The sequence below is a fragment of the Lissotriton vulgaris genome, chromosome 6, assembly GCF_964263255.1.
Source record: "Lissotriton vulgaris chromosome 6, aLisVul1.2, whole genome shotgun sequence".
Classification (NCBI taxonomy): domain Eukaryota; kingdom Metazoa; phylum Chordata; class Amphibia; order Caudata; family Salamandridae; genus Lissotriton; species Lissotriton vulgaris.
Genome location: NC_141694.1, coordinates 541,856,715 through 541,884,059, shown reverse-complemented (window position 1 = coordinate 541,884,059; position 27,345 = coordinate 541,856,715). Strand labels below are relative to the sequence as shown.

Genomic DNA, 27,345 nt, shown 5'->3' with positions numbered 1-27,345 from the left:
AAGTGTTTTTATCAAATAATTCATTAAGAAAAATCAGCTTCATATACAGACAATTAAACAAATAAGATTTTAGGACTGTGGGTACACATAAAAATAAATTACTAAGTGACTCAACAGAACCTAAAAGACACCTATCCCAAAACACATTGAGTAAAACAAAGCAAGGGATGAAGCGTAATGTCGACGTTTCGGTTTCTTAGCAGTTATTTGATGAAACCATCCTCAGGACTGTTATCAGTTCAGATCTGTATAGAAATATTGTAGTCTGTTTGCGGATTATCGTCATCCGCAAAGGAATCGTGAGGGGATCACAGTATCCTAGGGACCTGACTATCGAATGCGGAGACCGCTCATCCAAGTTGGATGTAACGTCTGAACTTCACTCACATAGGGTTCACGTATTTATACACAGCAGAATTCATCCAGTGTATGTTAAGTGGAGTTTTATCAATTTTCTGAAAAAATCAGGAGTCGATGCGATCAATTTGCGCTTAAACGAGCCTGTGAGCAGTCAGAGATCCTGCAGCGCCTAGAAATGCGGCGAGGTGGAGTCAATAACGCGTATCATCAAGATGAAGCCACTCATCTTGGGGGGTTGGCCTGCAGTGGTTGCCTTACTGCCAAAGGAAGGAGAAAGGAACTTTGTAACTTTGCTTTCAACTTGTGAAGGATCTCCAAGGGCTTGGAAAAGAGCTTGCCTCCTGCTGAAGTCTCAGAGACCACAGACTTCATCCCCCAGCTCCCCAGAGTTCTTTTGGAAGTGCCTGCTGCTGTTTTGGGCCTTCAGAGGAACTGCGTGTCGCAAGGAGCTGAAAGCGCGACTCAACGAGAAGAAGCGTGTCGCCGTGGCTGTGCCTGCCGTCGCAACTTTGGAGAAAGGAGGGTGTCGCTGCTGGAACTGTCGCACTGCACCGCATCGGAGAGAAGTGTGCCGCAACGAAGAGGAAGCGTGTCGCCGTCACTGCTGCTGCCGTCGCAACTCCGAGGAAGGAGGGTGTCGCCGCTGTGGTTGTCACACTGCACCGCATCAGGAGAAGAATCTCGCAACGAGGTCGGAGGGTGTCGCCGTTGCTGTGCCTGCCGCCGCATCTCTGGAAAAGGAGGGTGTCGCCGCTGGAACTGTTGCATTGCACCGCATCGACCAAGAGCACCTTGCATCCCCGAGAAGCGCGCCACTGTAGGAGCTGCTGCCGTCGCATCTTGGATGTCACCACTGTAGTTGTCGCATCGAGTGGAAGCTTCACGCATCGTGGAGAGGAGCGTCGCCGCTGGAGCTGTTGTCGTCACATCGTAAGGGAGTCGCAGCGGCAGTTCACGCATCGAACCGAGAGTTTCTCTCATCCCCGAGAAGCGTGCCCCATCTGGAAGATCTTCACGTCTTTATTTTTTTGTATCTGAACTTTGCCGCATTTCCCATCGCTTCAACATTGCTTGTCGTGGAAGCGCAACGCAATTTAAGGTACATTGACGCAGAGTGTCGCATCTAAGAACTGAACTGAACTGAGCTTAATCTATCATCTTAAAGTAATCATAGTGTGTATTTTTGTTTTTTATGGTCTTGTGGTAACTCTATATATAGTCGACTTATTTTTTATCTAAAACCTGTGTGGTGTCCATTTGTAGTGTTGTCACTGGGTTACTGTATGTAGTCACAACTGCTTAACTTACAACGCCTCTGAAATAAGCCTTGACTGCTCGCGCCACGCAACCTAGATGGTGAGCAGGGGTTATTTTAGATGTGTAATCCCCTTTCCCTGACTAGAGGAGAGGGTCCCTATTTGTCACAAGTACCTACCTGTGCCAACTAGAGACCCCCAAATCTAACAGGCACCTTGGTAAGGCCATCCTACTGGTAGCACCTCAATCATACCTTGCTCCTCCCAAAGCTGCTCTCCAGACAATGGCAAGATTCATTTCTTCTATCAGGAAAAATGATTGTGTATTTCCAAAACTTAGATCAGCTACACTGACATCCCATTGAGGTAAGGGCCACTTTCAAAATATGTTGATTCATGTTATGGACCTTTTGTGAGTGTGTATGGTTATGTTGAAGAATGCTATAACCCAATCTTGGAGTGGATGGTATTTCATTTGCTACTGTGTATTTAAAGAGCTTATATTTGTTGGCGTTTTATGCCATTAGATATGTGAAGCACTATTATTAAGGGAAAGTTGAGCATTATATTGTGTTATCATTAAATAGTTAATGGAATCTAATTTGTAAAATTCTGAAGTATTAGACATCTTATCTAGGGGTTTCACAGTGTAACAAAAGTGCTTAGGTCGACTTAGCCTGCTGAGAGTGAGAACTCATTCTTTACAGTGTCATACAGGGCATAGTTTATTAGCCATTGTAAAAATGGGGAACTGGGTACAGCGATAGATATCAACTAGCAGTAGAGCAGCCATCTAAATGTGAGTAACTGGTGCTGCACAACTGTATATAACATTACTAATAAACTTAACAAGAACATCATCCCCACTGGGTAATAACGGTGCCAACATTTCAGTTGGACAATCCCACGCCTCTGGATTTGGTTGTTGGCCTATACAAGACAACACACTTGTGACACCCAGCATAGGTGTTCTATGTCCATCCATGCATGTTGAAATCCTGCATTCATCTTTGTCCAGCCACTGTCTCTAGAGTTCATGGGTGAGGTCCACGCATCTTACAATCGGTCCTTTGCTGACCGGCTTTCATCTCATGTTGCAGGTGTATGGGTGCAAATAATTATAATTCCTGTGTTTAAACTGTATCTTTTTACACACTGATCTGTAATCAGTACTGACAATGGATCTAACTGAAGATATGCTTGATACAGAAAGTGTCCAATAGCCTTTTTTTGCAATAAACATACTTTAGAGGGTCTTAGTTTTACTAGTGAGAGAAAAAGATTGATGCCCAGTCAGGCGACATTTTGAGAATGTGTATGACTTACCCGGCTCCACCCCCTGGGCACTTTGGGTAGGAGGGTGCAACACATTTCCCAAATCTCCGTAACTGACATCTGTCTCAGGAGACTTCCATTTCCAGGTTGAGTAGTGTGAAATCTGGCAAGAGGCTGGTTATTGGCCAATGGCGTTCGATCTATAAGGACAAGTATTACATTTCTGTTAACACTTTCAAAGATAAGTAAAACTACAACAAAGCTCTCTACATTTCCTGTGTCCAAAACCCCTCAGCTTGTAACAGCTCCCTTACCCAAATAACAGTGATAAAAATAAACATGAGACACTATTAGTACCATCAAAAATGTTTACCTAAACAGCAAATAAACAAATGGGGAGAGGGGTATACTGTTTTAAGAATTAGAAGATCACTGTACTGAATGAAAAAGGTCAGCAATAGAAAATAAAAATGATTGGAGGAATAATGAAAAGAAAAATATGTTGCACAAAGTATGTTCTGTAAGAAAGTATATATGGAATGTTCTGAGGGTCGTATTATAACAAGTACCCCAGGGGTGCAATGGGCATGTATGCCTGTTCTGTGCACCCCTGGGGCACTTTGACATTACAGAAGGGGCCCCAGATGCTTTATCAGCCCCTTCTGTAATACAAATAGCACAGGTGCACATGTAGCGCTAGCGCTATCATTAGTGTGTTCCCTCATTTGCATGAGGATGTGACACCATGCAAATGAGAGAATCACTTTGCCTCTGTGCCGTATTGTGGATGTGTGTATCTGCAACCAATGATGAACGGAATGCTGAATAATTTAAAATTCTCCCCCAGTCAAGAGATCTGGGTTAAATCCATTGTTCTTTTGCCCACTACGCTACCCCAGTTTGGACCCAGTCTCATGGGAACAGTCCACACCGAACTGCCAAGCCAGGTCTTCCCTGGACCAGAAACAAGCATCCTGGGACCGGTTTCAGAGTATGTCACCCTTCATCAGCCTAAGCTATCAGCCTAAGCTGGAAGGGTATGCCCAGACATGGGTCGCTTGCTCACTTTGCCTCTGGATTCAGGCTAGCCTAGCTGATGAAGGTGGTTACCCAGAAACCGGTCCCAGGATGCTTGTTTCCGGTTTAGTGAAGACCTGGCTTGGCAGTTCGGGCTGGACTGTTCCCATGAGGCAAAGGGTCAAGACTGATTGGCATATAGCTGGGTCTGACCTGAGGTGGTGAAGTGAGCTAAAGAATGTTGATGGATTCAACCCAGATCTGTTTGCGGGGGTTAGTGTCTGAAAAGTTTTATTGCGCCGTCCATCTCCTTGTGTTTGCTTTGTATTATGTATGTGGGGGCAGAGGCATACATACCCTTAGGAGGTGAACCTTTCAGTGCGCCTCCTGAAGGCAGTCCTTTGGAGGGGAGAAAGGGGGGCCTATTTACCCCTCAGACATTCCCTTGGAGGCATGTGCAATCAATCACCCACCTGCAAGGGGATCTGAAATCCCTTTTAAAAGTGCTGGTGGGTTGCCGCCTGCACTCTGACACACGGAGCGGCTTTGAAGAAGCCGCTCCGTATTTCACTTGAATCAGCTGCCCCCATGGCGGCATGAGTTGTGACCGCTATAAAGTCAGAGCGTTCACCATAATATGGCACACTTTCCTGTTTTAAGGTGCGCCATGCCGCAAACAGGGAAGGTGTACTCTACGGGTGGTAATAGGACCCCTGAGCTAATGAAGCCTGACCAAGTGTGCAATGAATGGCCAGAGCTCGCCCATAGGGAACACTGGCTGTTCTGCTGCTCTAAATATTCAAATAACCTCTAAATATAAAATAGGTAAAGAATTGTGACAGAGGCCATGCTCCAGGCAGACAGCCTGTTTCTTATGAAAATCTCCTGCTTGGCATTAGTGTTGATACTAGCAGTGGCGCTGCCTTCATGGGGGCTGCAGGAATTTAGCTCCCTTGGAAATAAAGTGATGGGGGTCACAGCCCACATGAAAATAACAGGCTAGCATTTCACACACTCACTGTGGCTGCTCAAGCCCATTCAAATGTTCAGGCCTACATACAGTCACCTGCCATAGGACTGCAAGAGATAAAAGCACATTCCAAGTTTCTGGTTTCTGAATTTAGATATTCGTGCATGGCAGAGACATGTTTTACTTCTTTGCCTCTAGCCCGGAGAAGATGGTAGGATTGGGGCAGACAGTCAGGGGCAATCAGCAAAGATGTGTTATATGAACAATCTTGCCAGGAGGCTTTGACATGGACACAGGATGCTTGAAGGCTGAGGTCAGTGTTGCCTAATCTCGCTTTTCCTTGCACAATTAAACTAATGCTTCTAATTTGTTAAATAAAATAAGAACTTACGAGGGTGCCCAAACGCTTTTTTTAATGGCCGTCCTTTTTGTATGTAATAGGCCACTACTTTGTGATTATATTTTGCGGAGGTGAGTTTTTATTTGGTGGTTTACTGGCAGGCTTGCAGCTGGACTGGGCTTGGCAGATAATAGACAGTATTAGTAGCTGGCACCCAATTATATGATGTCCAAGCTGCAGCCTTTTCATCAGAAAGTCTGTGCTTTGAATCCCGGCTATCCCACTTGACCTCACTGTGTGACCTTCGGCAAATAACATTGTCTTCTTATGCCTTAGTGACCATGTGTTATTTATTAGAATTGCCTTGGGGTCCTTTGAAAGCACATGTCCTAAAAGTGAAAGCATTACAGCTAAGAAGCAAACATGTGACAGTGACACTGTAACATGTTCATGAAGAAGGTTTTCAGCACCTGTTGAACTGTTTTCAGAAGATTAGTGTTGGAAAACGAGGCAGCATTTGTGAGGCCTGCACAAATAACATGACTACATTTGTCCTTCACTGGGAACCAAACACCCAATTGTAGCGCCTGACTCTCAGAGGGTAGCGCTGCAGAGTAGTCGGAGGCTTACTTAAGAGAGGTGGTGTGGGCTAGTAATCGCCATTTACAGGTGCGCACAAATAACACTCAATAATTTATTGTCCAGTCTGTACTTTGCTTTATAAAAGTAAGAGTACATTTATTAAACACACACTACTCAATACTATGCACTAATTTACAAATATACATAAGCTGTTGGAATTACTTTCTGACATTGCATAACATCTCCACCCCTCAAGCGGGGGAGGGCGGGGATCTAGTACCACCACTCCCATGTATGCACATCATCTTGCCACCAATGCAATTAGTTGAACATAACCTGGGGCATGGGCCCTGAGCACTGGCACCATCCCAGTGGCGACCCACCCCATTACCTCAACAATCATTAAAACTTGATACACCTGCCTTGGTGACACATAACCCTGACTGAGCATCTCCTACTGACCATCAAGTATGCACCTATACATCTTCAGGGCTAACAGTCTGGGTTGTTCCTCACCTAACAGCAGCAGCAAGAATACATGTTTAAGCACCACTTCAGAATGACAGCACTCATCACAGTTGTGCATCATTAGAATGCATTGCAATTACAGCCCCTAAAGGCATCGCAGATGAAATCACAGGATTACGCATATACAGCCAGACACCCTAGCAGGAAAGTCTGGCAACATAATCCCACTCTGCTTATGACATCACCTTACACAAGAACTTCACATTACACATGTGATCTTCAGTCCCTCTAAAAGAAATAACGTTTAGTAAATGCATTTCTGGTGCAATTACACCAGTTCATGTCCAGGGGATGCCCTTCTCCAGACTTCCCCAACTCAGCCTTTCACTCCATTAGGCACTTCTCAATACACCATCGGCTGTTGAACAAAAGTTCCAGCCTAGAAGGTGTTTTAATGCTGACTGAGCCCTTGAGAGGTTATTCTTTTCAAGTCTACATGTGACTTAGGGAGGGACTCCTCTTCGTGCTGAGGGAAGCCTGAGCGTCTCCAGCAGCTCCCCCAGCACCTTTTTTCACACATGAGGGTGACCCCCCTCCTCTTGGGGTCAACAGGCACCAAAATGAATGACTTCCCCATGCCTTGCAAGGCATTAGGGGGGGCTTCAGGCTCCTTTCCATGAATAATATAGCAGCGGCTCTCCCGCTGCGTCGGGGGAAGCCGCGGTGTTGGCCTCCGGCCGTGGCACCACTCGTTAGGGAGTCCGGTCCCACCCTGATGCCCAGGTGAATGCTAAGGCTCGGGGAGACCACCCCTGGCTGCTCAGGTGCATTTTCGGGGGCCCGGTCCCACCAGGGCTCCTTGCTGCATCCTCCGCTTTTCCAGGGCCCCGGTCCCAAACGGGACCCCGCATGCCTTTCCTGTTGCAAGGCAGCCCGAGGAGCCCACCCCCGGCTGCCCCCACCAGCTTCCCACTCGGCCAGCACCCTCACGAGCTGCCACGGGAGACGGCCCTGCAGTTCTGGTCAGCCCGCTCCGGGCACGGAGGCAATCGCGGCACCCGCTGGCTTTGGGGGAGTGCAGCGGCACTCCCTCCTCCTCCTTTCTTTCGGGACCAGGGGTTGGGGTCCTCCTCCTCATAACGGGGAGCGTGACGGCGCTCACCGGTGCCTCTTCATCGGCAGGGGCCAGGGTGGGCTCATGGCCCCTCGTGGGGGAATATCTTCATGGGGAGCGCGACGGCGCTCCCCGACTTTGCTTCGGCCCGGGGCACACTTTTGCAGGGTGCTTGACGGTGCTTGACGGTGCACCCCGACTTCGGTGGGGTCCCGGGATGGGATCCCGGGCTCCTTTGGTCACCTTCACGGGGGAGCGAGATGGTCCCCCCCAACTTGACTTCTCTTTGGTGGCAGCCCTTGGGACCTAACCCCCCCCGGGGGCATCTCTGAGGCCGGCAGTTGTCGGTCTTCATTAGGGGTCAAAGCTTGCCCACCAGCTGGGGGCCATATCTCAGCCCCTGGGGGTCTGATCCTCTCTATATTCGCATTCTCCTGCTCCTGGTGGTGGCCCCCAGCCACTGGGAGCACTCTCCTTCGCCCTCTGGGCCTCTCAGAGGGGGTATTCAGCAGGGAGCTGTCTTCACTAGACTCCCAGGGCCAGCCTTTCATCTGTCTCTCCCCCTGCGCCTCTCTTCTGCTTGCGCAGAGACCCCTGCATCTGCGCACTGGTCCTGGACGCTTCTCCTGGCGCGGTTCAGGGCCCTGGGTGGCCGTTAGGGGGTTCCTCCTTCCAACTACCCATTGCCACGCTCCAGCACCTTCTGTTTCAGCAGACCACACCCCAGAGAGAGCTTCTCTTCCTGTTCAAGCACTTTTTAAAAGTTGAGTAGGGGGCTGGCAGGAAGTCTCTGTTGGTCCTATCAAAGAGTAACACATCACTTCCCTGCCCCTGCTCCCTCCTTCTTGTCCAGCCTCCGGGTTTGTTCAAATGGTGTTGTCTGGGGTCTCTGGCCACATGGTCTCTGAAAAAGCTCCTTCCCCCCTCCCTGCCTTCCCTCCTTGGTGCAGCCTGGTGCCTCGCACCCAGTGATAGCTACTGATGGATGAGCCTGTAGCCCCACCCATCTCCTCTTTGTGGAGAGGATGCCTTAGCTTGTGGAAGAAAGGTTATGAATCCATCCTGCTGAGGTCAGCCCTCAGCCAGGGTCTGGTTATGACGGACTCAGAGAAATGCGACATTTCTGCATGACCCACAAGCAGTACAAATATGACTTTGGACTCTGCAGAATACTTCTTTTCACATTCGCTACAGTGGACTTTAGTGCGTGTCTGGAATCTGTAGGCCTTATGAAAGTTAATCTAGCCCATGGACTCTACATCCCCATAGGGGAATAATGAAGTGAAAAACAGTAAAACACACTGACTTTCCCTGGCATATTTCTTCCCAGTGGATAAACCTTATTCCATTTCACCACCCAAGTCTGCATAAGTCCTGCCACATCATTCACACTCTGTAGCTGCTCCTGGACTGCACACGCTAGGAATCTCCCCTGCGCAGCCCCTACACATGTGCACACGCCTATACACCTGTGTCTGCAGGTAACCAGCCCGGTGTCCCTTACTCCAGCTGCTGCGCAGTGGCCTGGTCAAGCCAGGGGGACACCAGTAAAATCTCCATGCAGTCTCTTTCATCCTGAGTTCACTGTGGGTGAGTCCCAACTTATGAATCTCCCGAACAGTAAAAGCTCAACAATTAGGTGCTCAAAACGCGAAATATCCGGACGGCCCATAGTGTCAGAACCACCTTCTAACAATTAGGCAGTGTATTTTTGTGACTTACCACTTTTGCTGTTAGAGTAGTTCATAATATTTGAAGGATTTGCTCATTTTTCTCCTCTACGTTTATGTTATCATGGAATTAGAGGAATTACTGTTGTGCAGGTGTTTAAGAATTGTTACAGAAATGTTTTCCATGAATGGCATTTAATTTCTTTTGGGATTTGCAAAACAACTCTTATTCTGTATGATTGTGTTAGGGGGCAGCCTTACATTGGTTTTGCATATTTCTGGGTGCTGCTGCATATTGGTTTTGCATATTTTAAGGTGCTGCTGTACATTGGTTTTGCATATTTCAGGGTGCCATTGCACTTGGTTTAGCATATTTCAGGGCGCGCTGCATATTTTGTTTTGCACATTTAGTCATTCGGCAATACAACTGTAATTCTTCACAATATATATGCTCCCTCTTACATTTATTTATCCCTTCCCATTGGTATTCATCTCACCATCATCTCACAAATACTCTCTCCATTTGCATTTCTCCATTCCCCCATTTGTCAAAGGCTCATGCCATTTGTAACACATTGAATAGAGTTAAGACACTTTAACCAATAAGATTTTGTATTCTGGGACTTGTAATTTCTATTTTATCATTATATGCATGTGCTTTAAAAACCTAGCATGCCAAATGCTACTGTAAAAAGCCAGGTCTGTTGTTCCTTAGTTGGCTTACAGGTATTCCTAAAGCATGTTACTCTACAACACTTCTTTCATGTGTGCTTAAGAAACCATTCATACAAAAAAGGGAGGGTCCTGTATCTTCATTGTATAGGGTTCATACGTTGTTTAAATGTTTTGTAGTTCTTGCTGTATGATGTTGGACATTGTCCTTAAGTTACCAAATAAAAGTGCAATTAACATATGTTTACTTGAGGCTAGATTTTAGAATTATTCTTCGTCACCTTATGGTTAAAAACAGGTCTCAGAACTTGACAACACTTGATGTGAACAAATAACCAGTTTCCCAAACTTTGGGGGAACGTGTTATTATTAACTCTTTCTGATTCCTTCCGCTATTATATCACTGCTAATCTGAAACTTATTGAAATATTGTATGCAGGTCTGTGTGTATGGTGTTTATATGCCAGTGCTACTCATAGCTGCCAAGTGGGCTATGGTCATGTGCGACCCTTCGGTCAGCCCTCACTTTTTAGCCAAGAGCACTACATATGCTTACGTTGTGGAGCCCACGTTACGTTGTAAAAGCAAAATGCTGTGCCCCTCAAGGCAACAAGCTTTTGAGTAAATAGCCAGGACTGGCTGGATGTATCAGGCATGACATGAACCCACTTAGCAGCAGTGGCAGTTCTTGGACGCTTCACATGAGTCGACTAACAACTTAGTAGGAAACATATTTTAAGGAAGCCTGCAATGAAGGGAAGTCTTCTCAAATGACTAACATGTTACTGTGATACATATTTAAACATGTGTCAGAGAATGAGAATCATATATACAAATTCTCTTGTGTGCTTCAACGAGACAGACAAAAGCTCACATATTTCATGGTTGAAGCAAGCACACAACAGATTAGGTAAACAAAATCAGAAGGGTTGCCAAGCTGGTTTGACTTAGTAACCTCTGTGATTTAAACAGTCTGTTGATACTCTTTAATGAAATGATGCCTTGGGCTTTTGCTTTTTGTATCAGGTGGGTATTCATGCCTGCTATCATTCCATAAATACATCAAAATGTATATAAAAGACCACAAAATAAATATAGGTAAGCCCCCACCTTCTAGGGCAAAAAATAAGGTGAGCAACTCATCATATATTTACAGGATTGCCTGCATTTCAGATGTTTGCCCTGCTTCCTATACTATGCTAGTGCAGGATGCCAATTACCAGGAGTTTTTCTTGTCCTGGTGAAGGATGCAATGAGACGGGTGATGTAACCACAAAACCTAAAAAAAAAGGCTTAGTGCTGCCTTCTAAATATGGAGCTGTTGAACGCTAAAAAATGTATTCTGTTAAGTTAGCCTCTACTCCACTTCAATTTTTTCTACTAGCTCCCATTTTGTGTTTCTGTGGTGCCTCTTTTTGCAAGGTCAGAAGTTACATGTTCACTGAAAGCTGGTTGCACTGATAATACTTGTGTGCCACAGTAAGGAGTCCTGCCCTGCCGAATTGCCAAAGTGAACAGATGCTTAATCTGTTAGCCCATCAACGCCTGTACCCTCCCTTGCCTATCAACAAAAATGACATGGTAGGGGTTTATCAGGATTTAACAGTTTAGCATGTAAGCATTATACAAAGGGGTTGTGTAAGGGGTTGTGTAAGCGTTATGTAACAATGACAAATGGGTTTCAGTGCTGGTCATACAGTGCCAAAAATGTATAAATACTAGGTTTGAAACCATGCTAGTCACTTCCTTCTCAGACACTTCTAGTGAGTTGTAATAAACTTGTGTTTTGTTCCACTCCAGTGTGGATCCTCATTTTGTGAATCCACAGACAACGGGTGTCCCTGCACCAGTGAGACTGATAGGAATCTCACTTCTAAAGAGCAGGCTCCTGTGCCACTGAGCGTCACAAAAAGTGATGCATCAGCAGCGCAAGGGGTTTTAAATAACCCCCTGAATGTCCAGAACTGGTTTCTCAAACAATGAACATTTCTCTACAATTAGTACTAGGCAAACTCAAAAAGATCTTTTATACAGCAGCACTGGACTACAACTCAAAAGTCAGCTTAGTTTCATAGGCAATTTTGATACACATTTTGTCCTTCGTTTTATAGCAATTTGTAACAGCACACAGGCGTCTGTAAGAGTTCAACATATAAACAATATACAGATATGTATGCCCTGCAGTTTTTCAGCATGAAACTCGCTTACGTTTCTGAGAGGATGGTGTGCTCTGCGTCATCTCTTCCCATCCGCTGTAATTCGGCTCTGAATCGTACAGCACTTTCAGCTGGGAAAATACATAATGTTCCTGCCCAAAAAGAATCTGTTGACATAGAAAACATGTATTTATGTACATTATGTAACATCTGTTGAGGACTTATGCACTACTAAATGTCAGAAGTTCTTGCATATATTCTTGATTATAATTAAAAGTGTTGGAAAAAAACGGATGTCTTGTCACTCAATATAGGGCTAAACCTGCACAACAGGGAGTGCATGAGGAGATATTATGACGTCAGTCTGCTGAGGCACATTTTGAAAAGCAAATCATCTATTGACGTCTACTCACCGCTGGAGACGGGTGCATGTGGAAAGCTTCTGGGGCATCTAACGAATACTGTGGAATCGCCTCCAGAGCCTGCACCAATGTAGACATCTGAACGTCAGGGGTAAAGAACGCTGCAGGAACCTTATATTTCACTGTAAACAAAAAGACAACCGTGCACTGCTATAAATGGTTGTTACAGCGAATGGGTACATACAACTCACTAGAATGACTGAGCAGGGAGGAGTCTGCCTTTCATTTTGTAACATGTATGATCACCGTCAATTTCCCTATCTCTGCAGACTCCTTTACAATGATGGCTTCCTGAAAATCTAGCGGCACCAGGTGCAGCTTCCGGCCCTGCTCCTGGGAAGGTAAGGACTTTTACCGGAGTTCTCTATAACTAGCTTATGAATTAGAGTCAAGTAATAACAACATAAAGAAAATTGAAATGAGAACCTAGAAAGCAAGTTTTACTTTATATGTATTGTCTTGATTTCAAAGCATAGGTATTTGAATGTCTGAGGAGTGTGAATGAGCACTGCACTTGAAACAAAATATAAGGAAGAGATATAAGTTTTTTAATTTTTGTAAAAATTTTCATGAATACCGAAAAGCAAATCAAACATTGAAACCAAAGAAAATTGTTATTGGCGTAGCTCGAATTACAATGTAAAGTGATACATATCATTCTATCGTCATGATACATATTACGTAACAACATTTTTGCGACATCGACCCAACCGTTTCATGGGATGCTGAAAGACAAAATATGACAACATGTCAAGGACTAAACTATACGGTGTTTTCATTTTTTATCTACTGCATCTTCAGTACCTAAGACTGAGAATCTGACCCTCAGAGCAGGGAGATAAAGTGGGTCTACTACCCTTCAGTGATGTATGCAACCAGGGAATCATACTAGGTCTTATCTTTCCACATCAATCACTGGGACTCTGGAGGCGCTATGTTTCCAACCTCCGTATCTCTGGTAATAAGGTATGACTTATACAATTCCCAAAAGTTTTCCGGATGATTGCGTGGGGGGAGAAGTTCACTATAATTTTTGGTTTTGGTGCAACAATATACCATATCTTTCGACCAGCTAGTCACTGTGGGTAGAGGGCCAGGGAACCAACAGAGCGCACTCTTGCATCTAGCAATCAGTAATCTCATATCCACTAATCTCCTTATTGCCTTTGGCAGGGGTATTGGAGTATCCAAGTAGAGCAAGGATGGGGTCTGGGGTTAGTGGCGTGTCAATTATATCACCCAGCGTTTCAAAGATTTATATCCAAGAGCTTGCCATACCTGGGCACACCCATGCCAAGTGGAGAAAATCTGCTGCGACCATCCCACAGTGCTCAAAAGTAGCAGTGTAATGTAACCCGTATCTATGCAATCTCTTGGGAGTGTAATAAACTCTGTTGAGATATTTTAAATGGGTCAGCCTGTGACGCCCGTTTAGTGAGATACGCTTCGTACTTTTGCAGCAGTATTTCCACATCCCGTCATCTATGTCTACCCCCAGGTCCGTCTGCCATGCCAATCTCGCCTTCGTGTAGTGATTAGGATGATAACTCTGTGCGATCTTGTATAGTTTTGAAATATTATGGGTGGGAGTATCAGTTCTAATTGTATACGTAAGAGCAGCGACCTCGGACGGCTCAGCCATATTCGGACCCAAGTTCTCGAACAATGATCGCCTCATCCGATGAAATTGAAACCTAGTGAGTATTGTGCGTTGCTGTACCCCCGTGATCAACTCGTTCCACGTTCGGACTTTGCCATCAGAGAACATGCTACCGATTGTCTTGATATTAAGGGTCTTCAATGCACCCGTTACACCTCTATCAGTGCATGCGGGAAGCCAGAGGCACCAATCCAGTGGGGTGTAAGGAGAGTATAAAACAACTCCTGCCTGCAGTTTCAAAAGGTAGTGCCAGGCATGTAGGGTAGTATTGATAGAGTGTATGATGCCAGTCCTGCGATCCAGGGATTTGAATAAGAGTGCTGGCAATGGGCGTGGGGCAGCCACTGCCCTCTCAATCTGTATATGTGGAGTGTCTGCCAGACCGTGTATCCAGTAGTGTGCATGTGTGCTTTGGGCCACCCTGTAATATACATCTAAGTCTGGAGGACCTAAGCCCCCCATGTGATAGGGTAACATAAGTATGTCCAATTTGACCCGCAAGTGTTTGCCTGCCCAGGCTAATCTAGTTAGAAATGATGTGAGTTCACTGAAAAAGGATCTAGGGAGAACCATTGGGAAGTTACTGAACAGGAACTGCGGCAGCACAACCATTTTCAAGATTGCAACTCTTCGTGCTAGGGACAGCGGGAGTTTAAGCCAGCGTTCAACGTCATCCTCTAGTTTATTCATCGTGACTCCATAGTTCTCTTGGAATACAACCTCTGAGTCAGTATGTACCTTAATACCAAAGAGTCGCACCTGGTCCACTGCCAACTGCAGCGGAAAGTCAGGTGTGAAGGGGACTATGATAGAGGTAAGTGGGAACACAATTAACTTGTTCCAGTTGACCTGCAAGCCAGACACCCCACCAAATTTGACCACCTCTCGCAAGACTGGGGAAAGGTTAGCATCAGGGTCTCGAATATATAGCAGCAAATCATCTGCATAAGTGGAAATGATCAACTGATATTCCGGAAAACAAATTCCTCGGTGCCTATGGTATTCTCAAAGCGCACAATCCAATTGCTCCGCAACTATCGCATAAAGCATCGGAGAGAGCGGTCACCCCTGCCGTGTGCCTCTAGCAATGGGAATTTTATCCGTGACCATGCCCCCAGTTTTGGTCTAGCTGACGGGTCATTGTACAATACCCTCACCATTTGTAAAAAGATGCCTCCTACCCCCATACGTGCCAACACCTGGTACATAAATCTCCATTCAACTGAGTCAAATGCCTTCTCCATATTGAGGAATACGGCTATGGCCTGTAAATCCTGCCTCATGTATTGGATTGCTCCAAACACTGTTCTGTTGTTGCAAGTCAAATTGCGACTCGGGACAAACCCAGCCTGCTCCCGGCCCGCAAGCAGCGGCACAAGTGGAGCAAGCCGGTTTGCAAAGATTTTCGCATATATTTTGACATCAACGTTCAGAAGAGACGAGGGGCGGTATGAAGCACACACAATTAGTGACTTATCGGGCTTTAAAATAGCAACAATGACTGTTTCTCTCATCGAGGGAGGCTTTTGACCACCTTTACTGATCTCCTCGAAGAGCGTTATCAAATGTGGGGTGAGGACGCCTGTGAATTCTTTGTAAAATGAGACCGGAAGGCCGTCCACTCTGGGGACACTCCCAGATTTTATTCCCATGAAGGCCGCAGTGATTTCTTCCGCGTCTAAGGGGCGCATCAGATATTCCCTCTGAGCATTAGTCAGCCAAGGGAGTTTAACATGCGTCAGGTAGTCTAGTATGTACGTTTCTGATCTTCCCATCTTTGAAGCATATAACTGCGTGTAATAGTGCTTAAATCTATTTGCTATGTCTGTCGAGTCCGTCAAGGGGTTCCCCTGGTCATCAATAATAATACCCACCCCAGTGGTATCTCTGCGTTTCTTTAGTAAAGAGGTAAGTACCGAACCAGGGCGGTCACCTTCACCATATATACGAGCCGTCGCATACTTCCCCATATGTTTGACCTCAGAGTCAGCAGTCTCATGATATTCAGTTATAAGAGCCTTCAGCTCCTCTGTCAGCCAGGCAGCCCTCCAACACGTGTATTTTCTTTTCCAGACCTGAAAGCTGCCCGCGAAGGAACCTAAGTACGCCAGAGTGTTTAGCCATTGCTATCCCTCTAATATAAACTTTAAAGGCCTCCCAAACCATCATAACGGTATCCACTGACCCAATATTACATAAAAACATGTGTTTATTGCTTCCAGCAGTTCGTGTGCGAAAGACCGGGCCAAGTAGGGAATACGGAGGGAAGCTCCATGTGAATGGGGGAATCCACTTGTGCGGGTAGTCCATTACCAAGACAATTTGTGAGTGATCAGAGAGTGTACGAGGCAGCACCAAACAATCTTGGACACAATGGAACAGTTCCCTGGAGGCAAACCAGCAGTTGATCCGGGTGTGTGATCATGGTGTGCGGAGTAATGTGTAAATCCTCCTCTACTCTGTGACCTTGTTCTCCACACGTCTAATCGCTCTAACTGTATTTCAACTTCCATGATAGCTCGTGCTGCATCTGCGGGGCGCTGATCCGGCCCCCCTGATCTGTCGAGCTGAGGGTTCAGAACACAATTAAAACGTCCTAAAATCGTTCAGACCTCGGACAATTCATGTCAATATCTTTAGTTTGCAGGCCTGTGGTTGTGTCATGGGGCTGATAAGTGTATTGAAAAACACACCAGTCAAGTAGCTTTGTGTCGTCTATCTTCCAACCTATCGAATCACAACTGAACACCATACGAGCAATACATGTCTCCCTAATTTAAAGTACCAGCCTGGTCCCTGCACCCCCCCACCCACGTCATACATACCCCAACTTTGCATTGACAAAAATACCCATTGCCCCCCCCAAAATACACAATGAAACAAAACCTAAAAACATAATAACTAAAACCAAAAAGCTAAATTGAAATGATGTCAGGTTGTGGGACACACACATGGGGAGATGCTGCCTAGGCTCGCTGCCCATATTATTACCATAGTTTAAGCGTCTTCCCCCGCCCGACATACCACAAATCTTGTGCATTAATCTGACCACTTAGCAAAATCCTAAGAGCGTGGATATCCCCCTTCTCATTATTATTTCCTGATTGTATCGTAACTGTGCAGTGTCTCTGCATAGCATCCTTACTACAGCATGTATCAAAAATCGCCCATGATACCATTACCCTAACTATAATTGTAAGGCACTAATATTTAACAGTTCTTGCAGTGCCATATGCAATCACAAAGTCTTATCTGTAATATGGGAAATTAAGGATCTCAATCCTGGTCGTCGAGACTGCCTCCTGTCGCTCCCTCGAGGAAAGGGTGACGTCGTGCCAGGAGATTTTTCTTTCGCCCAATCTTTCAAAGCCTTTTGCAAAGTCTTTGGATCAGTGAAGATGCGGGAACAACCATGACGGTTCACTCTCAGTCGTGCTGGGTACAACATTGCGTAATCGAGATTCTGATCACCTAGCTGCTTTTCCAGAGGAGCAAACTTTCTGCATGCCTCCTGGACGCGCACCGTGAAGTCCGGGTAGAGAGAGATAGACAACCTCTCGTATTGCAATGTCTGCTTCTCCTGAGCCACTCTCAAAGCTGCTTCCCTGTAGTTTAACAGTTTGGCGATTATAAGTCTAGGTGGGGCACTGGGATGGGGTTTTTGACCCAATGATCAATGTGCCCTCTCCACCACAAACAGAAGAAAATGTATCTCGGCCAAGCATTGTGGTCAGAAGCTGTTCCACAAAAAGCTCCATATTCCCAACACTTGGGGACTCTGGTAGCCCAGTAATGTGAATGTTACCTCTGCAGGACCTCGGTTCAAGGTCCTCCGCCTTGTCCTGTAAAGACTGAAGGAGCACGCCCACCTGTTTGTTAGCAGAGTTAAGTTCAATCTGCGCTTCCTCCACCTCCGAGACCCTACGCTCTGTCATGTTCATCCTTTCAACTTGCTTATCCATATGCTCCATCATGCGGTCCATACGGTAGACCAGAACGTCCATTTTGCTATCAATGAACGATAAGATGACTTGGATATCTCCCTCCACAGGTTCAAGTTCGGCAGGCTGCACATTTTGATCGTCATCCGGTGTCCGGTTTCGAAGCCTAGATTTTCTTTGTTCAAAATGCAGCATAGACTGAGTTTTATCTACCTTCCCCATAGTACCCCATAGTACCGCTCCAGGGCACTTAGTTTTTATTCAGAATGTGGACTATATAATGAGGAGGTCAGGGTAGCTGTCGTGTTCCCAGGGAACTCTCAGCACAGTCAATAGGGCTTTTCTGACTATACTCAGAGGCACACTTAGGGCAGGTGACTGCTAGTAGGTTGCACTGCCTTGTTCCCTCCTGAAATAGGGTTAGCAGGGTTAGAAGTTTGGATCAGTACCCCTCCCCAGCGATCGCTTTCGGGACAGAGCCGGTCATTGCCCAGACTCCCTCTCTAGTCTGTACAGCAAAACAGGGCTTCTGCCACAGCAATCTTTCTTCTGCCAATTCGCACTGGGTGCCGTTCCTCCCCAGGTCACCAGTAAAGTACCCAGGTGGGGCACTATACAGGCCCAGTGACTACAGCATCTGTTGCTGGGCCAGATGACAGTCACGCGTTATCAGGCAGCACTGCTCCGCGCATAAAGCTCTCTGACTCCGTTAAGAGCAATCGATGTACCACCACGTGGCTCCGACTCAGCAGGTATCAGAGGCGTCACACTGCCCATCACCGCCTTAACACAGTCTCTCACTCCCACTCCGAAATCTAGTGGGGAGAGGGCTGCAACAGACACCAATTATAAAATTGGGGTATGTCCGACCCAGGACGGCAGCATCAGGGGTGCAGCAGAAGGAATGGCACTCACCGGCTCGCCTGGGGAGAGGCCCCCCTCTCCCGTCTTGCGCTATTCAGCTCTGGGGCACCTGTTACAATCTCTGCCCCAGAGCGCTAATGCTGCAGGACACCAAACCTTCCTGGGGGCTGTTCAATGCGTAATGCAGGCTGCAAGTAGGCTCTGATGGAGATAGCGTATTCTGGGCCGACGCCGGCTCTAACGGACCGGAGTGGGCAGTCCGCTCAGGCCCAGGCATCACTTGTAGCTACAATGGGGGGTCGATGGTAGCAGAGAGCGTAGGCTTGCAGAACTTGCGGCTCGCCGGCTTTGCGGTCGCCCGCCTCCAGGGGTACGTGTGTATCCTGGGGCCTGGATGTTCAGCCTGCGCTTCCCCACACCGAGGAGTCACTACTGATTCCACAGTGACCCTCCGGAGACCTCACCAGGGTTAGCAGCACCACCAGCTTCCTGCCGCTGTTATCAGAGTTTGCTTGGCTAATGTCTGGTGGACTCGCATTGATCGGAGGTGTTCTCAGCCTGCCCCCGCAGGAAGCTGCGTCACAAACGCTGTCTCCGTTAGGCGCCGCTGGGCCGGCACACAGCCCTCCTTCTATCTTTATTCCGGGGCACCACACAGCTCCCAAAAGCAACTTGCCTCGGGCAGCAAAGCTTCCGCTTCAGGCACAACCACTCTGGGTACTTAGACGGCCAGGATTAATGCAGGATTAATGGCGTATATAAGGGTTGTCAGATGGAGATCAAGCAAGCTCCGCCCCCAAGGCAGAGATATATGCATTGATTGCATCTACGTTTGAAATTAATCTATACAGGAATACATTTAATATATTCCTAATGTAGAACATGAGAATGTAAATACATATTAAATAGATGGTGCATTTCTGTGTACTGATTTGATCCCTGTTGTCTCAATGAAGGAGGTATTGTGTAAAATATCATGGGTAAATGATTTTTGTAGCAAATGTTTGCCAACAACAAATTTAACACAAACACAAATTGTGATATAATGAGATGTTTGAAGGTACCTGGTAACATCCTATAGGCATATGTTAGACACCCTTACTAGATGCTTTCAAAGACCTCTTGAGAGACTGCATGGTACACACAGATCCTATCATCGACAATGGTACACATTCAGGTCCAACCATATAGTAGATACCCATCAAAAATCCACTGTGGTGCTGTTAGATTAAAAGTCACTGAATGGCATCTGATGGTAATTGGTGCAGCATTATTGCCCTCTATATGGAAAGATGTATCCACTAACGAAAGATGTCCCTGGACAATCTAAATTAAAAGGTTAGGATCTGTTCTCTCTGGTATACCTTGGACTGTATATACAGGATACATAGAGAAATAGAGCTCGAGGCATAAATAACGGTGTCTCACGCCATATCTTGGGTACAGCACCTTTAATGATCAGTAGAAGTCTTCGTAGTGCGCTAATATGCAATAGAAGACTCTGGCAAAAGCGAGAGGATGCTCTGTTCTGCTTTTGTATCATGTCATTGTGTGAGGTTGTGGTGCATCGTGGGATTCATACGGTCTATCTTCAAAGACATGAGAAAACATAATCTGGGGTCTTTTTTGAAAAACACTCTACACACACACAGACACTCAAATTTTTGGAGCAAAAATAGCAAAGCTCTCCAATATGATGCTTTTTTATTATCTCCAGGATGAATTGACAATGTATTTTGGAAAGCACAGCATCACAGAAATGGACAAGCAGGAGAGTATAAGCTAAGAGGGAGAACAGTGGGAGAAACAAGAGTAGTTGAATTCCCCTGTATTTATAAGCATGACCACAAGCAAAATATTCGTTTGTAGTAGATTCCATAATATCACTATTTAGGATCATTATCTACTTCACCCTTCACCGTACATAAAACCTTTCCTTGGCATATTCTCACATACAACCATTTTCATGTGGAGCAAGAGATACCCGCCAGGGTCTGAGGCAGTATAAACCCTGACCCACAATGATGCTACTTAGGGATTACTCCTCTTCAGTGCTAAAAGGACTATTCAAATTTTATTTCAATCACATTTTGGGTATCTCGTTGAAACTGAAAATAAGGGCATTTTAGATAGGCTGAACTTGGTGGTGTTTAACAGAGTAGAACTTTACCTACTCGATAATAGGTTAAAATCCTCAGGAAGTTCACTAGCAATTTCTGCACAATATTACCACAATTCTTACTGATCTGAAAACATGTGTTAGTCAGTTTTTGATAACCAGTTGCTTGGCCTGCTGAAGATGTTACAAGCACATAAGGTCCAGAGAGCTCACTCACATTTTGTCAGTTCACAATCCTTCTTCGCAGTGCCAGGGCTAATCCAGTAATCAATAATGGAAGTAAGGCTCGTCGCGTCACAATCATCAGTCACGTTGCGGCCATAGATAATCTGTGAGGATACAAAATATGATTTGACAACTCAGTCCATTCCTAAAATCTCACATTATATTAAACATAATTTACCAAGTGAAACAATGCATGGTTTTCGCTGAAAATCAATAGTAAGAGGTGCAACTTAAAGCAACAAACCTTCCAATTTCATGGTACGCTATTGGTAGGATTACGCTATGTGAACCCACTTGGGTAACATTCTTTGTGTGGATGGTCATCTCATTGATTAGTGTGAACATAAATTAAAATATGTACAGCCCGAGATCGTGCTCACCATAACTACAGATTAAGGGGCATATTTACATGTTCTGGCGCATCTCTGCAAATCAGCAGGGATGTGCCAGAACAGATGAGTCATGAAATCCCCTCCTTCCGCCACCACAGATGCGCCGCATTTACAAAGCGGCGCACCATGGTGCAAGGAAGGGAAGATGCGTGACGCATCTTGTGGCGTATGGGCAGCGCATTGCTGGAGTCGCGTCGCAAGCGCGACGCAACTCCTGCAATGCACAGAGGCCACCATACTCAACGTGGTGCATCACTCCTTATGCCTGCTTCAAGCAGGCATAAGGATTTGATGCAGCAGCGTCGTAAAACTGACTCCGTGAAATCTTGTAGATTTCACTGCGTCAGTTTTACGGGGCTTTCCTGCGAGGGAACGCCCACCATGCGACAGAACGCCCACATGAAACCTGATGCAGGTTTCATGTGGCGCAGGACTTTACAACGTGACGCATCTGCCTAGATGCGTCACGTCGTAAATAAGTCGCAACGTGGCGTATTGTTTACGCTGCCGCTGTGTCACAGAAGTGACGCAACGGCGGCGTAAAAGTGTCGCAAGGGGCTTGTAAATCTGCCCATAAGTATAGCTCTGTAATCTGTACTCGGTTATTCTGCATGCTATAGCTTTTGTTTGAGGCTGGCAGAACAGTTAGGCGCCAGGTTCTACAACAGCTTTTATATTGGAGCAATGCAGAAATATGTGCGTTGTCCACAGAAGACCTGCCCAGCAGCTAGTTCAGTTCTTGATAGTAGAATAATCAGTAACCTTAAACAGAGGCAAGAGCGACAGCGAATAATGTTGCAAGACCCATTATATACACAAACTATATAACGACACCAGTAGACCTCCACCCTTGAGAAAAAAACATCTTTAACTCGGATTAGACAGATTACTTTCATTGCAAATTCTCTCAAGAAGTAAGACACTTACAAGCCTATTTCAAATAGAACAGCATTGTTACATAGAGCTTTTGATTTTGTTTAGGGAGAAGATGAGCATGTTATATTTTTTCATGGGCAAATATTATGAGAGAATGTCTCGTTTGATGTTCAATGTCTACTTCTCTCAAAAAGCACTGTGAAGTGAGTAGTTGATTTTCTCTCAGAAAACGTTCAGCTGCTTCTCAAGGGAGTCATAAGCCAAACTGAGCTCAGTTTGCAATATTTTCGGGATTATTGTAAACACAGTGGGGCATATTACCAACAACTAGCGATATTTATCCCTAAATGAGCTTTGTGATATTTTTTTATCGCTACGCATCGCCGGATTTTATCTCAGAGATAACGTGCTATTAGCAACGTTTATCTCAAATGCGATAAAATATCCGGCAATAGCGGCTCAATGCGTGAATATCGCTGGAATATTCAGGCATCATCGCCAATAGGGTCTTAACCTGAATATCCACCTCCCATTGGATATACAGGTTAAGAAGTGGTCTGAGCAGGCGTTAGATTTTGGCGATATTCGCACTTAGCGCAATTTTTTTTATTGCTTTGCCTGCGTTGATAATAGGCAATAGCGATGTTAGCGACTGCTTTCAGTCGCTAACAGTTTGGGTACGCCCACTTTGCATGTCATTAGCGATAAATATCGCTGACATGCAAAGCGGGCCCCAAACCGGTCGCTATCGCCTACAAGCTGTCGCTTACTGTTGTTAGCGACAGCTTGCTAATAGGGCAATAAAATTATCGCCGCTTTCGCGGGAACAAGTCCTGCTAAAGTGGCGATAATGCCCTTGATAATATGCCCCTCTATTCTGTGTATATTAGTTGGCCATACTTGCCGTTTGTGGGCATTTTTGAGAACATTCTAGCTATCCTTGGTAAAGTAGTGGCCTAGTCTTGACATACTGTGGCCATTTTTAGTGATGTTCTTGCTATCTTTTGCAACCTAAATGGACCATCCTTGTGATATTTGGGGACTTCCTGGTAAAAATCTGCCCATCCAAGGCATCGTAGGGGTTTGTTCATGGGCATTCTAGGCAACAGATTGGCTATTAATGACTTAACAGAGGTCCATTAATGCCATATTGTAGCCATTTTGTACACAATTCCGACAATCCCTTCCATAATAGGGACCAGCACTTGCAAAATTGTGTGTTTTATTGGTGGCACGCTGACGTCCACAGGCATAGGAATGCTCCTCCTTCAAGATACTGTGTGATTCTTGACAAAATTCACAGATTTCCCTGACATAACAGTTGGCAACCTAAGTTTATTGCAGCCCTTGACATCTTTTTTGTCCTTTTGAGGCAAGATGTTAGTGTAAATCGTTGCCAAGTGTTGAGAATTCCGGGTATTTATTTGATGATGCTGATAAATGAGCATGAAAAACATTCTCTCTCAGTTTGTAACAGTAACAAATGTGAGTGATTGGCAAAAATGAGAAGCTGATGAAACCCTAGTATGTGATGTAAATGACACGAACAGTCGGGTGGGGGGGGGGGGTTGAAGGTTATTTATTTTAAATGAAAATGTTGTATTTCATAAAGAAATTTTGTAGCTTCTGAAAAATTGTAAGTTCATGTTTTGGACTAAGTTATTTTATTCATAAAAATATACAAAACTAAAATTCAGGATAAAATTCATGCTGAGTTCGGGCTACATATAGCTGATTTTAATGGATTGGTACCAGAGGGCACATACTGCTTTAGTTGTTATTTAATGACCAGTTTGGAAGCATTTCATCATGCACTCCGAGATAGCTTTTATGAATTTATCATTGTTTATGCCTGAGGATTGAGCACGTAAGATTTGTGTAACCTGTCTGTTGTCATATGCTGTGATTCCTATGCACTTAAGCAATTGCACTGCTGTATGAGCCTGTAAGATGTATCTAGCCTTGCCATCTACGGCCTATCCGCCAGATGCATCAAAGTTATGTTTTGCGAGTCCTTAATAGCGAATTTTAAGGAATCGCTATTAAAGACTCGCAAAACGGGATGCATGTAGGAATCGCAATATTATTTGCGATTTCTACTGATTCCTTATATGCGATTCGCTAATTGCTAATTGCAAATAAGGAATGCCTTTCCCATTCATTCCTATGGGCCTAAAGGCCCATAGGGTTGAATGGGGAGTCATTCCTTATTTGCGATTAGCAATTAGCGAATCGCAAATGTGCCGCAATTTCAAGGGTGCCAGGGTGTCCAAAGTACACCGTGTTGCACCCCTGAAATGGTATTGTTCACTGGTGTTGCGCACACACATGTCCCAAGGACATGTGTGTGTGTAACATACAACTTAGAAAAATGCACTAAAGTGCATATTTCTAAGTTTTTGCTATTTACCACGTAGTTTGACTTCGCGGTAAATAGCGGCCCCAGATTGCGAATTCGCAATCTTGGAATGGTTCATGCATTGCATTTAAAGAATCGCAAATTGTGATTCCTTAAATGCAATCGCAATTTGAGAACTTGCAATTATTTGCAAATTCTTAAATTGCGAGTGCATGAACACTTGATGCATCTCAAATGCCATTTTTGCCGGCCCAAACGGCCGAATTTTGCGATTCGCACCGTTTGTGCTCGCAAAAATGCTTGATGCATCTACCTATAAGACTTTGAGATTTGAATAAAGTTAGATGTGGACACCCTGTATCTTCCAAGTAGATTTTCAGTCATACAATATGACTGAAAATAGTAGATTTTCAGTCATAATATATTAATGAAAATCTACCTGGAAGGAGCAGGATGAAAAAATGAGGTGCATGCGACAATGTATAACAAGAGTTTCTTAACTTTTCTTAACTAGCTAAAATACACATACCCATTTAATCAATTTTAGGGTCATTTGCTGTGAAAAATCCACAATTTGCCATGTCTCTTTCTAAGGTTTCTTGAGTGAAGGTGAGGCCCAATGCCCCTGGAGATGGTAAAGCTCGCCTGTCACCTGCTGAAAGTAATGGTATGTCACTGGAAATGTTCTTCAGTGCCCTTCAGGACCTCTTTTGGAAAATCTATGTAAACATTTTGTTATAAAATGCACTCTTTGGCCCTGTAAGATTTGGATTTTTTTCTCAGTAGGTCTTTCTGACTTCCTACCTTGCAACCCTACAGTTGAAGACCATCTGCAGGAAGTCATGCTTGCCTTCTTCAATTGCAAGGTCAGTTCAAATTGTGTAAGCAATTTACACCAAACAGTGCTTCCCAGCAGCCACTTTCTTCAAATAAAATGTTTGAGCCACTTTCAATTGTTCATCTCCACACCATATCCTACCCTGCTATATACACAGTGTTTCATGTCCTCCGGACAACCCAGCCTCTGCCATTACTTGCTAACGAGCAGGTACTGCACCACTGATAAACATGAACATATAGTGGAAAGCAGCACTCTCTAGAAGCATCTCATCTAAAGTAGGTCTTTATTTTTTATTATTATATTTTATTATCATCGGGTGAAGTCTGCCATCTGGCCCAGGCACGTCTTATGGCATCAAACATCAGCCAGCTTGACAAAATCCACATATGATACAACAAAAGAGGAGCCACCATCTGGTAGCTGTCATTACGTGTGAATGAGCACAGTAACTCTTAAGTTCACAGAGATACTTACTTCTGAAAGTAGGTATCTGATTGCCGTCCATGACACAGCCTGTCCTCCACTGGTCAACTCCTGCTCCTCTTTGAACTCCTGTGCCAGAAGCTGCAGACCTTCCTAAATCAAATTTGGAACAGAAAGCAGTAAATGTTAAAAAAACATCACTCACTAATAGATTTCAACATATTCTTTAGCATAATGAAAGCTATCCGTCAGGGGTTCTCTAAATTGTTAATTGACGATTATTCAATTTCATCTTGAAGCAGTTAACCACTAGTAAGCTCCCTCTCAAACATGGATGGATTTTATTTAAATTACTTCTGATCACAGGAATTATGAGAAGCACACACCTAAGCAGGGCGTGTGAATATTTAAAGTTAATGCAGAAAGAATATGGGAGGAATGCATATTGCTGAACAACGGTGGCCTATTCCTTAGTCACTGAAGGAATGCAGTGCAATATTCTCCTCCTAAAGCATGCATGCCCTGTAGAAATATTGTATAAATATGTCCTTTTTGCTTAACCGCTGCGCCGCGGCGCACATTCTGCCGCGGCGCGCCGGAATTTGACGTGTGCGCAGATCGGACGGCCCCCGGTCGTCCGACGCACATGCCCATCGTGACTTCGGACGGCCAGGGGCCGTCCAACGCATGGAAAAGGTTAAACACATGGAAAGGTACAAGAAACCCATCGAAGAGATGGAAATTCATCAATAAAATTATTTACAATGGGAGTGGGTTGATGTGGTGCTGAATAGGAGATTGGCAGAGATAGAGAAGCTAGGAACATTAGAAAAAACCTTTGCTGGGTCTAATTCGAACAATGCTTGTACTTACTAAGATAATGCACACTAGCTGTATTTGCACAACTATTTATTTGAACTTTACCTTCTTAGTAACACTTAACTCATTGAATAGAGTACTGCATCTGTTAAAGAGTGCCGCAGGGATTCTTGCCATGTATCCCTTGTTTTATGCATATCTTCATCCATTTATTCCGGTCACACAAAACATCAATTGCTAATACATAACTGTAAATACGAATGAAGGTGAAAAAGTTCTGAGGTCGAATCCTAGGTCATACAGCATGAATTTCATGACTGTCTTAAAGAAGCATACTATTAGATGTAAAAAAATGTTAAGCAAATCAAATACCACGGTGTTATCTTAGTTAAATTGGCATCAATTGTAATACGATTTTTAATAGAGCTCCAAAAGAGATGGTCGTTTACATCAACCAGGATCATCACTTATGGTCTGGAATAGTTGTTGCTGTTGTCTGTCAGTTGACGGCAAAGACAATCATC

At 44.9% G+C, this 27,345-nt stretch overlaps 1 protein-coding gene across 1 annotated transcript in view; it reads right to left on the bottom strand.

Moving 5' to 3' along the window:
• The window catches only part of LOC147707531 (dynein axonemal heavy chain 5-like), a 1,425,553-nt gene that overhangs the window by 43,972 nt on the left and 1,354,236 nt on the right, over positions 1-27,345 (bottom strand). The window contains exons 93-97 of the mRNA XM_086925656.1: positions 26,054-26,155; positions 21,104-21,215; positions 12,294-12,424; positions 11,933-12,047; positions 2,943-3,091 (exon numbers count right to left, since the gene is read on the bottom strand). Coding sequence (XP_086781782.1) covers positions 2,943-3,091; positions 11,933-12,047; positions 12,294-12,424; positions 21,104-21,215; positions 26,054-26,155 — 609 coding nt within the window. The remainder of the gene's footprint in view (positions 1-2,942; positions 3,092-11,932; positions 12,048-12,293; positions 12,425-21,103; positions 21,216-26,053; positions 26,156-27,345) is intronic.